The sequence below is a fragment of the Numenius arquata genome, chromosome 16 (assembly GCF_964106895.1).
Source record: "Numenius arquata chromosome 16, bNumArq3.hap1.1, whole genome shotgun sequence".
Lineage (NCBI taxonomy): Eukaryota > Metazoa > Chordata > Aves > Charadriiformes > Scolopacidae > Numenius > Numenius arquata.
Genome location: NC_133591.1, coordinates 5,839,456 through 5,853,886, shown reverse-complemented (window position 1 = coordinate 5,853,886; position 14,431 = coordinate 5,839,456). Strand labels below are relative to the sequence as shown.

At 48.2% G+C, this 14,431-nt stretch overlaps 1 protein-coding gene across 2 annotated transcripts; it reads right to left on the bottom strand.

Annotated features, from left to right (window-relative positions):
• Positions 1 to 7: 7 nt before the first annotated feature.
• On the bottom strand, positions 8 to 13,909 carry RFLNA (refilin A). 2 transcript variants are annotated; one of them, XM_074159739.1, is made up of 3 exons: positions 13,700 to 13,909; positions 2,454 to 2,563; positions 8 to 341 (listed from the first exon to the last, which is right to left on the bottom strand). In XM_074159739.1, exons 1-3 carry the CDS (start codon positions 13,907 to 13,909, stop codon positions 8 to 10), a joined length of 654 nt encoding a protein of 217 aa, XP_074015840.1. The 2 variants fall into 2 exon arrangements, with proteins under 2 accessions (XP_074015840.1, XP_074015841.1); XM_074159740.1 differs by having other exon boundaries at positions 13,718 to 13,909.
• Between the last annotated feature and the right edge of the window lie 522 nt (positions 13,910 to 14,431).

The following is a 14,431-nucleotide window of genomic DNA, read 5'->3' as shown; positions in this document are numbered from 1 at the left end:
GGGCAGATCAGAGGGTCTCACTGTAGATGACGCACGGGCTGGTTTCCTCACAGAGTTCCAGCTGCACACTGGAAGCAAACCAACGCTTGGCACAACCCAAGCTGTAGTTGAGGGTGGTCCGGTAAATGTTCTTGGCACGCTTAGGAAAAATGATGGTCGTGCTCTGAAACCTCAGTGGCTTCTGGCGGGGCTCAAAGATCAGCTGGGACTTGTAGTTCCGCCAGGTACAATTGGGAGCAGCAATGACTGTCTCGCTGTAGGTGGTGACGGTGGGGATGGGGCCATAGAAGATGTCATCTCGATAATGCTTCTCAGAGTCGTACTTCACCTCAGAATTGCACCTACAAAGCACAGCAAGGTATCAGGAACACAGCCCAGGCAGCAGTGGAGAGAAGATAGGGTAGGACTCTTTCCTAACCCTTTGGAGCTGGCAACTTTTATGACCTCTTAGTGCACAGACACTGGGGCAGCTGCCGACCCTACCACCCCAAGTGGAGGGCCAAGACGACTCCTTCCTGCTGGTGAATGTGAATCTTGGGGGAATCCCACCTTGCTGTGAATCCATCTCAGCACTTCTGCAGTGTGTGTGTGCACAGAGGACCAAGCCTGCCTGGTCATGCCAGGGCAGAAAAGGCTCCAAGCAACCCACGTCTTCCTCTGGTTTCCTCCATGGGCCCCACTGGAGCCTCAGCTGGGCCCGGAGAGCTGCACTGGAGGCAAACACCCTGTTAGCAAGGGACATCAAGAGGTGGTGAAACTCCTCAGCTGGGGTAGGTCAGAGGCTGAGGAATGAAAGCTTGAAATTCCAGGAAAATTCTTGATCCAGCCTTTTCCTGAGCATTTTTAACAAGCACAGCCATGCAGCATCAACTTGAAATGCTGAGGGACCTTGCGAAACAAAGGTCCCTTGATCATTAACTCATGGTAGGTCTCACCACACTCCCTACTGCTAGTGTTAGGCTTGGGGGGTTGTCCCTGCCCCAGTGACCAGGCTGAATAGATGCTGCTGGTGGGCCACGGTCATGGGATGTCACACTGGGGTGAGGGGAAACTTACTTCTCAACACAGCATGCCCACTGCTGCTTTCACAGGCCATGTTGTCCATGCAAGCTCTGGCTTGGCAGGAAAATAACATAAATAAGGTTTTCAGAGATGGCAGTAGCATGGTGTAATGGACACATGTTGAGCTATCAAGGCTGTGTGTTTGTCTGTTTCTTTATATTGCCTTGCCATCAGAGCACAAAGATGCCCAAACCAGCTAAAATCAGAGTGCTGGGAGATGAGGGTTGAGGTTGCTTGTTGGGGCCTATAGAAAATCAAAGCAATAGTCAAATAGCAGGTAAAGCAAAGGGATGCTGTGGTGTGGACTCTGGCTGTCCAATACCCAAGCCATTGGTCTCAAAAGAAGTGGCCATGTTAATAGCTGTCAGATGTCTCTGCTGGCCTCCGGAAGGGATGTATGGAAACCAGGCCACATAAAGGGCTTTCCCTAGAATCCCCGGCCATGGGGAGCAGCAGGACTTTCACTTGTTTTCCCTGCTCCCCAAACGCTCCTCCGGCAACCAGCAGCCAAGGAATGTGCAGCTCCACGTAAAAAAGATTAAAAGCTGGGTGTGTGCTTGTCATTACCTCCACCCGGAGGGGGTTTGACTGATTGTGCACTGCATGTAATCTGAGCTGCTGTAATGTATTTTGCACAGCTAGGGTGTAAGCAAGTCATTCAGCACACATAAAACAAGACTCCGATGTAATCACCATAAAAACATGCCCGCTGGCAGTTCCTCAGCAAGCAGAGATTTACTGGGGTGCATTTCCAGAGAGACGTTTGCATAGGTTGAGGAGAGTGGGAATTGGGCTCACAGTCCTCCCACAGTCCCTGCCCCAAACTGCTCCATGCTGTTTGCAGAGTACATTCCACACCAGCAGAAGTGCATAAGAAGAACAGAGACCAACGTTTATCCATTGGCCACAGCACCAGCCTCACAGGAGGTCAGAAAACCTCCATCCCTGGCTTGAGGGAACTCATCCTGTCTCTGTGGGCTGGTCTAATGTTGGTTTCTCTGCTGCAAGGGCTAACATAAACAGGTGCCAGTTATAAGGTGTTTGATTCTTCTGAGGATCTAAGTCAGCAGGGAACAGGATGAAGACCATCAGGTTACTTAGTGGAGGCCACCAAGCCTACAGATGGTAATGTTTTTCTCTCATAGCCTTGGATTTGAGCTGTCCTTGGAGGGAAAGTCTTCTCTTACAAGCTCCCTTCAGTTCTTGCCTTCTCCCCTCCACCTCTGCTGCTGTCGGTGTTTTTAATTCAGGCATTACTCTCCCACCTGTCCCTCCCTTCCCATCAAAATAACCACGACTTTCATTCGTAAACACAATTTAATTTTTTGCAGAAGGAAAAGCACCAGGAAAAATACAGAAATCCCCACCTACCCACCCCATCCCATCTGTACCTGATTTCCTGCACAGGCTCGGGGCTGACCTCAATGCTTTCTCCGAAAAACACAGGGTACATTCGAGGCCTCATCTCTGGCATGGACGGGTTCAGGAGCAGGTAAGGCATCTGCAGGGAAGAGGAACGCAGCAAGCGTTGGGACACCACACAGATGAGGCTGGCAGGGTTCGTAATGTGCTGAGGCTGGCAGCGGAGCAGCCAGCAGCAGCACACTCAGCACTGGCAGGAGACATCAGTGCCTCCAACCTTGCTGAACTCCATCTCCTCAGAGTCCCATGGGAGACACTGCAGGTAACAGGCTCTTCGGCAATGAGAACAGGTGACTGTGGCACCATCCGGACCAACTTTGTTTCATGCAAGCTAAGCTTGCCTCGCTTGCACTCTCAGCACCATTCAACCCCCAGCCTTGCAGTCCCTGTCTTTTCCAGGTTTGTAGCAGGGCCCCAGGTTAGCGAGGTGTTCATCATACCGAGGAAGGCACTCTTCTCCATACCCAAAGGGAAGGACCATTGTCAAGTTGCCAAAAAACAGCCTTAAGGTGGTTAGCAGAGAACAGGACCATTAACCCCCACCCTTGCACATATAAGCCTTGCACAGGACTTGCGATGCCTTGACTTTCTGATCTGCCAACTGTGGCTGTACCAATTTCCAGGCTGACTTCCAGCTCCCAGGGCTGAGGAGACACAGCACCCACCAAGACCACCCTCTCCACCTCCCTCTGCCCAGCGCATCACCCCAGGTAAGTGACTCTGCTCAGATCTCCGGCACTGCATCCTGCAGCATCTGCTCACTGAAATTTAGCCCGCCCTTCCCTCTTCCTTTCTTGTTTCTCATAGGAATCACAATTGTTTGGGGATTTTCTTTAGCCCTGATGTTGCCTTTGCTCTTCACTGTTACGCATTATCAAGTCTTACAAAGACTCAAAGTGCACCAGCAAGGAGAAGTGCCCTAAATCTGATGTAACATGGAGATAGGACCTAAGTCTGCTGACTTAAAGGACACAGACCTACTTAAGTGAGATGTGTATATGTGTTTATATATATATATATACATGTATATATGTGCTGAAAATAATGTATCCCTTGCAACGATCCAGTGGGCGAAGTGGTAGATTTGCTGTTGCTGAAGTCTCTGTGCCAAAAAAGGCTGTCATGCTCCAAGAGACATTCTCGTTAACCACGCGCAACTGAGTGTGGGGTGAGACACTGGGGCACCTTGTGGCCTCAGCAATGCAGGAAACCAGTTTCAGGCCAGGACTTTTTAATGACTAGACCCACTCCAAGACACGACACCAAAAACTGAATTTTTAAGACTAATTACACCCTGAAGTTACTTAGTCTGATAGAGTGTCACAGTCCAGCCTAGGCTCCTCTGCCCACCACAAAAACGAGCACTCCTACTTGTCTATACTGGAGTGCTCTCAAAAATCAGTTCCCACACATAGGGAGCCTGTGTCTGATGTCTGGACCAAACCCAGCAGCTAATTAAGCCTAATCCTGCCCTCCTGGAAAAATGTCATTGCAGGTTTTGGTCCCTGCCACCACTTTTCTGTCAGCAGTGATTTATGACACGCAGGGACACAGGATCTCTTTACAGGAGATGGCTGGCAGCCCCTGTGCAAGATTGAAAGGTCTCTAGGTGGCTGAAAAGTTAATGGAGTTTTTCCACTTTCCACCCTGCATAGGTCATATGTGCGAGAATCCCAGCCCTATTTCATCAGTGTAAGTCAGTAAGAACATCTCAGGGCTCACAGAATCCGCTACAGTAGATGAGGATGTGGCTCCTGTATTGCCACTCCCTCCCACCTTCCCCAGCATCTTCTGGTTGGGTGGTACAGGGGGGAACACCGGAGCTGTGACCTGGTTCTTACTGGCAGTGCTGGCAAGAGGTATTGCAGCTTGTGCCATACCCTGTACAACATGCAGGTCCCCAAGCGCTCGCCAGGTTATCCCTCAAGTTGCTGTTAACTGGCAAAGCTCTGTTGAATCCACTCAACAGCATCAGTTCCCGCTAGCTGAGGTCTGGTTTTCTCTAGTGGCTTGGGCTTTCTCAAGTGGCTTGGCTTAGGCTCAGGCAAAAAATGTCATTGCTTCATCTGAATTCACCAAGCCCTTCGATTCTTTGTCCCAAAGCCACAAAGCTGTTTACTCTTTCCATACTGAAATTTCCCTGCACTTTACTACTGTGTTAAACTGTAAAGTAAAACGGCCAACCCCTCTTTTTGATTGAATATTTCTGTTCCATCCTCAAAAAAAGACAGTATTTGCATAGGCAGGGGAAAAAAAAAAAAAGGTGGTATGTTCACCCTCACTACCAAACACCGGCCAAAAGGCAAAGTTCATTCTTGGATTGCTTTCCACACTCTTGACAGGGGAGGGCAAGGGCAGCCTTTCTGGTTGTAAATAAAGCTCTTGCCTCTGAAATGTGAGTTATTTAGATCAGACAAGCCTTAGTTCACAAGGGTGCAAATCTCCAGCTTTTAACAGTCCACACACGGTCAGAGCTCTTTCTAAAGACATCTTGTACATGCGAAGAGGTTGATTTGGGTGCAGGAGTCAAACACCATGTGCACATGGCAAGCTTTGGGGCGTTCACCTGCAAAGATATGCAGATTGCTTTAACCGGTGAAGGAAGAAAGGCTGAGGATACGTGGCCCTCCTTCAGGAGACTGTTCTCTTCCTCTTTATACTCCTGTAGCCATACCTGACATTGGCAAAACTCCAGTTGAGAACCTGCCCTCTTTTTACACTGTGCCCACTTAAGGAGAGGTTTTGTCCAAAACTGGTCTCTGCTTGTAGATAAGGTGAGAAAATTATCAACTCTCCTCCTTCCTTTGAAAAGTTCTGCTCAGCAAAAGGTGTTTCTAACTCCCAGACGAAACACTGAATGTGCACAAGACATAAAGGTGGGCCTTGTCCTGTAACATGAAGAGCAGACCTAAAGGTATGAACACCTCTTACTGGAAAATATTTGAATGTCCTATTTTTACCATGTACTGTGACTCCTAGCACAAAACAATGCTGACTTATAAGTGGTTTAGGCTTTTATATCCCATCCTGAGGACAACACTGCTGACCGGGGCGCAGGTTTGCAACAGGCTCTGAAGGGAAAGACCCTGCACTTCTGCTGCCTCTTCCAGCAGCACCCCTATTTTTTTCAGAGGGCATCCACCCAAGTCCATGCCCAGGCTGACCATCCCTCGTGTGATCCAACAGCCTAAGAAAGTGCATCCGGAGTGTTCTGTGCACCCTGCTCTCTTCACGCACTGCCTTTGGGGAGCCCTTGCGATGCTCACCTCGGCTGGGGAGGGACAATAGTTTTCTTTGAGTGTAACCAGCAAGCTGGGGGTTTGCTGTTTCCCATAATGAGTAAAGTAAGTCACAGTCAGCAAAGACAGTTTCACTGCCCCAAAAAGTAGAGAGGCAGAACACAACTGGGAAGGCTCCTCTGGCCCAACTTCTAAGCAACAGATGTTTTCAGGCCATGCTGCCAAAACTGATTGCAAAATCGGATAACCAGAAAAAAGGTTGGGAGGCGCTGGTCTGAGCAGCACAGGCATCCCAATGTTGCCTTACTGTAAGTTTAGCCTATGGGACTATCTTTACTTCGCTGGCCAGGGACAAGTGAAGATTGGGTGATTTAAGCTGCTTTTCAGATCCAGATTAGCTTGCCAGAATGCTAAAAAATTATCTCAGATAGATGGTAACCATGAGGTTCTTTGATAGATTAACACAGGAAAAAAACAGATCTCTTAACAGTTCCACAAAGGGCGTCTGTAAAGTGCAGTTTTAAAGAAGCAGTTTTAAAGAATCCATGTCAGTGCTTCCAGGCAAACAAACCTTCACGCTTCTTGCTAACATATGCTGACACTAAGCATGCTCAAAATACCCCTGGAGACGAAAATGCAGGAGGTGAAGTCCTTCCTGTGGCTTAGCAGGAGCATTGCTGGGGCATCTGGCCCCCAGCGTTTGTAGGGGAACAGGGTTCAGAGCCCGCTGTGTGCAGGGGGTCTGCCCAGTCACAGCCTGGGCACAGAGGCAAACGCCGTCTGTCGAAATCACAAGTCCCACAGCAGCAAACAGGAAACAAGAACATGCTGCAGAAACAATACCAGTGCGCGTGGAGAAACGGAGGCTGTCATGCATGACTGAAATCAATCACAGTCAAAAAGTTGCCACTGAATTTGGTGAGATCAGGATTAAGTCTTCTCCAAGTTATTCTGGATGGAGTGGTGATGAGACTATTTTCATTGTGGGTTACGGTTTACCTTGCTCTGGGCAGGGAAGGGTGACAAAAGGCATTTCATAATGCATTTCATATGCTGTAAACGAGCATCAACTTCAGACCTGCAGGCTTGGCTTGATTAATTTAGAAAGCTGGAACAATTGCGGACGTTGGGAAGTCAAAGCCAGCAACTTCTACCACCCGTCAGAGACCATTACAGATTCACAGTTATCTACCGCAAGTAGTACTGTGAGCTGCTGCAGGTCAGAAACCTTGAAGTCACCTGGAAGTCTGCACATGGAAGGCATAAATAACTTAGAAAGCACGGTCTAAAAATAGAGATCATCTGCAAGACCCTGCAGTCTGCTCAGCAAACAAGCAACTGAATTGCTTAAATGGAGTGAAAGGGTCACTAAACAGCACGGTTTTACATGGCAGCAACTGAAACGCACTTCATATGACATTTTGTTTCACCTCCAGTGTTGTCCTGAAATATCTGCTCCTGCATCTCACCTGCAGTTCGGAAAGCAAGGAATAGGCGACATGAGCTTTCCAAAAGATTTGTCTTTGGGGCTGAAATGTTACATGCTTGGCACATGTCAAAAGCTGGCTTTTTGGCAAGAGTTTGACACCAGCTCCTTCCAATCTGTTTTAAGATAAAAACGAAACAAAAATGTTCTGCCTGTCAAAAAAATACTGACTCAATTATTTTTCCTTCTGCACAGGAACGGTTAGAAGAAGAGCAACACCGACCAGACTGGTGAGCTCCCTGGAGAAAATTATGATCCTTGGCTCATTTCTAGCAACCACTTGGTGATCTCCGGTTGCTTCAGAAGTAAGGTGACTTTCTTTATTACCCTGCACCGCAGATGGGCTGGCAGGGAGTAGAGCTTCTTCCACACTATTGGGGGTCACTGATGGTGAAGAGGAGAAACCCACATGTCTTTAGACCATGCTGTGCACAAGTGATCCACAGGCGAGGTCTGTCTATCCAAAGAACAAACCCTGGGGTTGCTACAGCTGGGACCTGATTAATCTGTCCCCAGTAATTGGAGCTGTGCTGTTACTTATCAGATGCAGCTCTGCAAAAGTCACCACAACCCTGTCATCTTTATGCAGAAGAGGAGGAATCTGGTAGTCCAGGAAGGTTGAGGAGTTGGAAGGGAAAATACTGGAGAGATTGAAAAGCGAGCCCCATGCATACATGGTATCCCCTCAAAACAGAGCCAAGGTTAAGTAGTACATGTGCTATCATTTTCATTTCATTTCCAGTACATAATTTGTTTCAACCAGCAAAGGGTTACAGTATTATTAAAAAGTTGAAGTGCTTTCTTGTTCGGCTGCATTTTTCCCTCTGTCTTAACTCCAATGCCTTTCAGGCATGTAACAGCCTGGGCTGCTAAACTCCGCTTTTTTCAAGTAGCACATAGATAAACACAGATAAAATCAGTTGCTGAACGGAATTCAATCTACAGCTAACCAACAGAACTTCCTTTATGGTGGCTGAAGTATTATGGGGGGGCTTTTGCTCTGGGACACATACACATCCTTCAGTTCCGTGTCATTGCTTCATACCTGCCACAAGTGCATTCTCTCAGTGACTGCTTCCTGGAGGTATTTAGATCGCAGAGTTCTGAACAACAGCAAAAATAATACAGTGGACAGAATAATGCTATTTTACCTCTAATAATTATGTAGAGTAAGTGGGCTCTGTTAAGATATTTTTCATTTGGGGTAACTTACAAGAATGGAAGCAGTTATCAAATAGTAAACAAAGATGAGGAAAAAAGTGCCATGAAACTGGCCTGAAATATACTGACTGTTCTTTAGCTTCCAAATTCCAGGCAGCAAAGCAACAAAAAGGAAAGGAAATTGATGTGACTTGAAAAAAAATAAACCCCTCAAAAAACCTTTTCCCCAGAGAGCAAGAAGGACCAGAACTGACCGACTCCTTTTGCTATGGTCATTACGTGGAAGGCACTAAGATGTGGCATTAGATCTCCGGGGACTGTAAGGGGAAACGGCTTTCCAAGCATGAGGGCTACAAACAGGATACAGCTTCCCAAATTCCCAGCTCCTAACTTAGCTAGGGCATAAGCAAATCTCTCACCACACTTTCCCACTATGGTAACATGTCAGGTCCATGAAAATGTCACTTTACTCAGCTGTTATTTACAGCTATAATGAAAGTTCTGGCTGAGTTATTTGACACACATCTACATTCTCCGCTCTAGCTGATAAGCAGTATTTGTTTAACAGACCATTTATTTTCCCAATATCTTCACGTATTGCACATTACGAGTAATTTATACTAGGGCCGGATGAGATTTTATTTGAAGGTGATAACAGTAAATGCAGACCTCAGGTATAAAGCAGGGCTTTATTATTTCAAAGAATTACATCCTTCCTGCCTGTCTCCCTCTTCTATTTCAAGTGGGAAATGTGCACTGCTTTTCTTATTGTCCACAGCGTCACTTGGGGACGCGATGGAAATTAAACAGCTGGAAGACACCACCCTAGATACAGCCACATTTTTCACAGCAGACGGTGAGACCGCGGTGACTGTTTCCCTGACCTGCACAGAAGGGACGTCTGCCATGGTTTGCAGATTAGGTGAGGACCAGAGCCATTCCCCCCTCCTTCGCTGCTGGCGTTGAAGCAAGGAGGAAGAGGAGTAGGCGCATGTTGAGAACTGGATGGGGCTGAGGGACAGGGGACAGTCAGGTGGGGTTGGCCTTTGCCAGGCAGCGGATGCAGGCATGAAACTGAAACCAGCACCAAGCCCTGCCGGGGGAATTCCCGCATGATCCTACCCCGTGGGAGCAGTTCAGAAGTGGGTCGGAATGCCGGGATGCAAATGCCAAGCCCAGAGGCAAGCCCTGCTGCTGTGCCAGATGGGTGCCTCGCTCCCTGCTCAGGCCTGGGGCTTTCCCCAGAGCTGCTGGGACCCACGTGGGCTGGGAGAGACACGTCACCTGCTCGGTGTGCAGGCTGGCTTATGGTGGGGGTGCTGGGCCTTTCTCTCACATGGGCTTTCACTGTAGGTGTTGGCAGGTTTGGAAATGACATATTGCCTGGAAACACTTGGATGGCCATGTTCCCCACCCAGTCCCCACAAAGTCCTGGACCACTTTCAGTCTAGGATGAGATGCTGGCTCTGTCACCCAATGGCTCTTCAAAATGCAGCATGTCAGTAAGAGGTGTTTCGGTTTTTTGTTTGGTTTTTTATTAAATATCAGCCATAAATCCAACAGGGCTGGGACACATGCTGACCTAGACCGTGTTGGTGGGACCATGCCTGTGAAGGCTGTGCCAAGGCATCCTCCTCCTCTACACTTCAGATGAAGATGGAATCTTCTCCCACCATATGAGACTGATTCTGGCACCGCACTGTTGTCCAACACAGCTCCTGAATGTAAGTAGAAATTCCCTACGTGGGGGCACTCATCTAACAAATGATCCACTGGGATATAGTCCTACAGAAGTCAGTGCTCAGTTAGGCAGGCTGAATGCACAAATACTTAAGTCTTTGTGTCTTAAGTATTGTCTCAAATAAAAAGGAGCTTGTTGCAGTGGCAACAGTGTTGGGAAGGGACAGGAGGCCTGCTGCTTCAAGAAGGCACGACTGATAGTTCTTCAGATGGATGTGATCCTGATCTCCCCTGATATCCGTTAGGAGTTATGCTACTGAATGCAAAGAACTTATTTCAGCACAGCCCAAAAGCAGTTCTTCTAGCCTAAAACTATATCCCAGGGCAACAACAACAGGGAAAACTCTAAGCAGATCTGGCTACCTTAATGTCATTTCATTCCCCACTCTTCCAGCAACTGCTTCTTTGTGCATATTATTAGAGATTTATTTCATTGTATTTATGTTCCTTTTGGCCCAGCATTACATGCAAAGCCTAGAGAATTCAGTAACCCGCATCCTAAGAATCAATTTAATCGTGTTTCAGATTTAAAAGGCAGAATTAGGTAAAAGTCACCTTCTACCTTCATTAGGATATTTGCACTTAAGCACAAAACAATTGACAAATTCCCTACATGGACTTTATTTGAACAAATAAAAGCCATTTTCTCCTGCACTGCAAGTAAAATACAAAAAAAAAGAAGTCCCTAAATGGTGTTGAACTTGTGGTATTTATGACTCTGGCCCTAAATTGCCTTTCATATTTTCTTGGATCCCAAAGCTGTAGCCAAATTGGCTGGTTAAATGTGAATAAATGGTGCATTGTCTTTGAAACAAAGTCATGCTTATTAAAGAGAAGAGAGTTTACTTTTTCAGAGTCACAGTTAATAACACAAAGCAGAGAGAGCACAGATTTTACACACAAGAAAGTCTTCGATAAGGGCAGGCAATCTCATTTTAGTCTGTATGAGAAGAGCTGTCCTAGAGCAGAAAAATTCTTCAGTGTATTTGCGAAGCTGGAGCAAAATAGCTGACTGCAAAAGAACGCAACTGTGTTCACACTGGTGGTTTTGATAGGTCCGCAGCAAGGAATAGTATGAAATACTTCCCACAGATCTGGAATGTTGTTTTCTTCACCTGACAGCAATTTATTGTAACCGTACGTACTAGAATTTTGGCCATTACTGACTGAGCTTATATACGGTTTTATAGTATTATAACACAAAGACTGCAGGCTGCATTCCTGGCTCTGTCACGTTTATAAGCAAAACAAACACTAATATAACAAGCGATTTAAAAAAAAAAGTATGCCTTGGTGTGCAAATAGCTGCAATTATTGATTTGCCAATTCTGAATGCTCTGATGAACAGCAGAGTAGTAGAGTTAAACAGAAGCACATTCATGGGTTGCGTAATTGTTCATAGATCTGCAAGTCCTTGCTAAATGGCAAGATTAAAGCTAATTAGACACTGAAATTTAGACATATGAAGGAAGTAATGCTCTCCATATTTTTCCTGCTTTCTTAGTAACAGCTACAAGTACAGTATTTGCAGGGTGAAATGAGAAGTGAAACTCTTCGTACAGTCAAATACAGTGAAAATTTCTATTTACTTCATTATTTTGCAATGTACCAAACAGTCAGAGCTAAAGAGCACAGCCCTGCACCCCAAATAATACAGCCAAATTGGTTTCAGTGTTGGTATTTCTGCAACCTCCTGTACCTACTAAAGGCAGGAAATATCCACAGTGTATGAAACCCATACTCTTAACAGCAGGAGCCCGGGGCTACCCATGCTGTTGCAATGTGATATAAAATTTGGAAACACCTAGACTGTGAGTTCCTCTGAAATGCGTAAAATGTTCATTTATGATCAAAATTAAAAAATAACTGGAAAACTTAATTTTGCCTTATACAGATTGCAAGAATAACTTTTTTTTCCAAAGGAGTCAAGCACAAAAACTCTCAGTTCTAAGAGTTCAAGAGCTGAAATAGGTTTTTCTTATGCTCTTTCATCTTTGATATCTAGGGGCTTTCTTGGGAGGAGAGGTGGCCAACTGTCATTACTGGAACGGAGGCTGTCATGTCCCCATCACAGAGCTTGCAGACACCTCCACCCCAGCTGTTTTCTGGTCCAGCAAGCTTTCATTCATCTTCCTCCCACATTTCATTTTACAAATACATAGCAACAACCTGATCCTGCCAAATCAGAGGCGTGTGGGTAACTCTTTGTACATTAACAGTCCCGTCAAGATGGCATCTGCATGCCCAGGCATCTGCAGGTAAGGCTCCATATTTGGAACTGCAGCATTAGCGGCTTTGCAATTTGATTTTCATAATTAACACCTCACACCCTATCCACCATAGTCTGGTGAGAAGGAGTGATTGGGGAAAGTTTTGGCATGTTTGGGAGTAAAAGGCAGTTTTCAATAATACGCTAAAATTGCCTTAGAACTTGAGAAAGTAAATGAGGGTGTAAGAAGTCATTGCAAAATGCCTCTACCGGGAAGAAGTCTTTGAATTGTCACTAATCCACAGGTAGATAATTTTTTCCCATGGAAAGATTTGTGCTGCAGTTTTTATTCCATCTAGAAGCCAATTAACTGTGTTGAATACACCTACAACTGTCTTTTATATATGTTTAAAAAAAAATAAATTGAAAGATCCCTGGGGAAGAGCTTTCATCATCCTTTAAAAACCTCCACCACCATTGCTTATGCTCTGAACTTTGTGTTTTAAAAACAGTTTTTATAGCTAAGGGATAGAAATGAACAAATAAAGCAGAGTAACAGTCAAAATAAATCTACCCAAATCCTACTCCACAGTCAACCACTTCATTGGCACTGTGTCAGGCTAACCAAAATCTATAGAGCTGCTGCCAGCCATCTGGGTTTACAAGCCACCAACCCTGCCCCGCTCAACGACGCAGCGCAGAAACCTTCCACGCAGACCCATGCCACAAAACCCCGCTCCAGCAAAGGGCAGCAGCACACAACCCTCCCCAGACAGCGTCTCCACACCAACTTCCCCAACAGACACCCGGACCCTGCCCCAAGTTAACAGTTAGTTTTGTCTTTCTTTCAGCAAATGTGGTTCCACACTCCTGACAAAATAAATGTGGGATGCTGGCGTAGGGACGACTGGGAACCAGACTCCCCTGCCTCGGTCCAGAGGGATGCAGCTCCACCCTGTCGCTACCAGGCAGGACAGTGTCACTGAGAAGCAATTACACTTCTCTGTTCTCAAGGTAGGTAGGGGAGCCTGTTTCAGACCTGGGTTTCACTTTTAATTATTAGAGTTTACCCAGCCAAACTGCCAACACTTCTGTGAATGTATCCAAAAACCCCTGACCGGCACGGGGCCAACCTCCCTGCCTGGGCACACTAGTGATGGTGCCAACACCAGACTGCGGCCACCACAGGGCACAAGGAGCCCGGGAGAGCCCTCGGCCACCAGTGCCGGTGGCCGGGCACTGAGGGGGGACACAGCCCAGGGGTGCCACAGTCAGCAGGTACAGGTCCTTTCCTCGCTGACCCCTGTGCCAGGGCTTGGCCAGCCCTTCTCCCTCCCGGGGCCAGAGACGACAGAGCCCAGCGCCCAGTTTGGCTCTTACCACTTTGCCGTCCTTGGCCTCTCGCCGGTGCCCCGGAGCTGGGGGGTCCGCACCGCCGCTGCCCCCAGCTCGGCCCTCGCCAGGTGAGAGGGAGTAGAAAGGGGGACTGGGGCTGGGGGGCAGCCCCGAGTCCGGGCTGTCCAGCAAGCCTTCCCGGCTCTTCTCCTTCAGGCTCTCGTCCATCCCTTGCAGCTGTAGGTGACCTACCATGTCTGAGGGGCAGCGAGGGGGCCGCAGCGGGAGAAAATCCTCCAGCGCCACCCGCCGCGGAGGGAGGGAAGGGGAAAGGTGCCCGGAGGGGCCCCCCTGAGTCCCGCTCGCCGCCACCAGCCTGCCGGAGCCCGGGCTGAGCCTGCTGCGGGGGACGGAGCCAGCATCAGCCGGACCGGGCTTGCCCCGGCCGCCTTCCCTCCACCCGGCCCCCGCGCCCTGCCTGCCCGCCCCCCGCCCGTCAGGCGGCCCCCGGGGAAGGGAAGAAAGGCCCGATCCGCCAGCCCCAGCCCCGCAGGGGATGCGGCCCCGCCGGCAGGGAGCGCTGGGCGCGGCGGGGGACAGGACGGGGACGAGCGCGCCGCTCTCGTCCACGGGCTGCCGCCGTCCGTCCGCCCGCCCGCCGCCTCCCGGCGGCCCATTTATCCGGAGAGGGTGGGAGGGGAGCCGGGGAGCGCCCTCCCCTTCCCCCGGCCCCCCAGCTCTGCCCGGGCCGCACGTTTTCAGGCACTTTGCAGGCAG

What these genes read in the sequence shown, in the direction of transcription:
- RFLNA (XM_074159739.1), bottom strand. Translation starts at nt 13,909, where the DNA reads ATGGTAGGTCACCTACAGCTGCAAGGGATGGACGAGAGCCTGAAGGAG. An exon ending in AGGCCAAGGACGGCAAAGTG is followed by an intron (nt 2,564 to 13,699) that starts GTAAGAGCCAAA and finishes TCTTCCCTGCAG; the next exon opens with ATGCCTTACCTGCTCCTGAA. An exon ending in GAGCCTGTGCAGGAAATCAG is followed by an intron (nt 342 to 2,453) that starts GTACAGATGGGA and finishes TGTGCTTTGTAG; the next exon opens with GTGCAATTCTGAGGTGAAGT.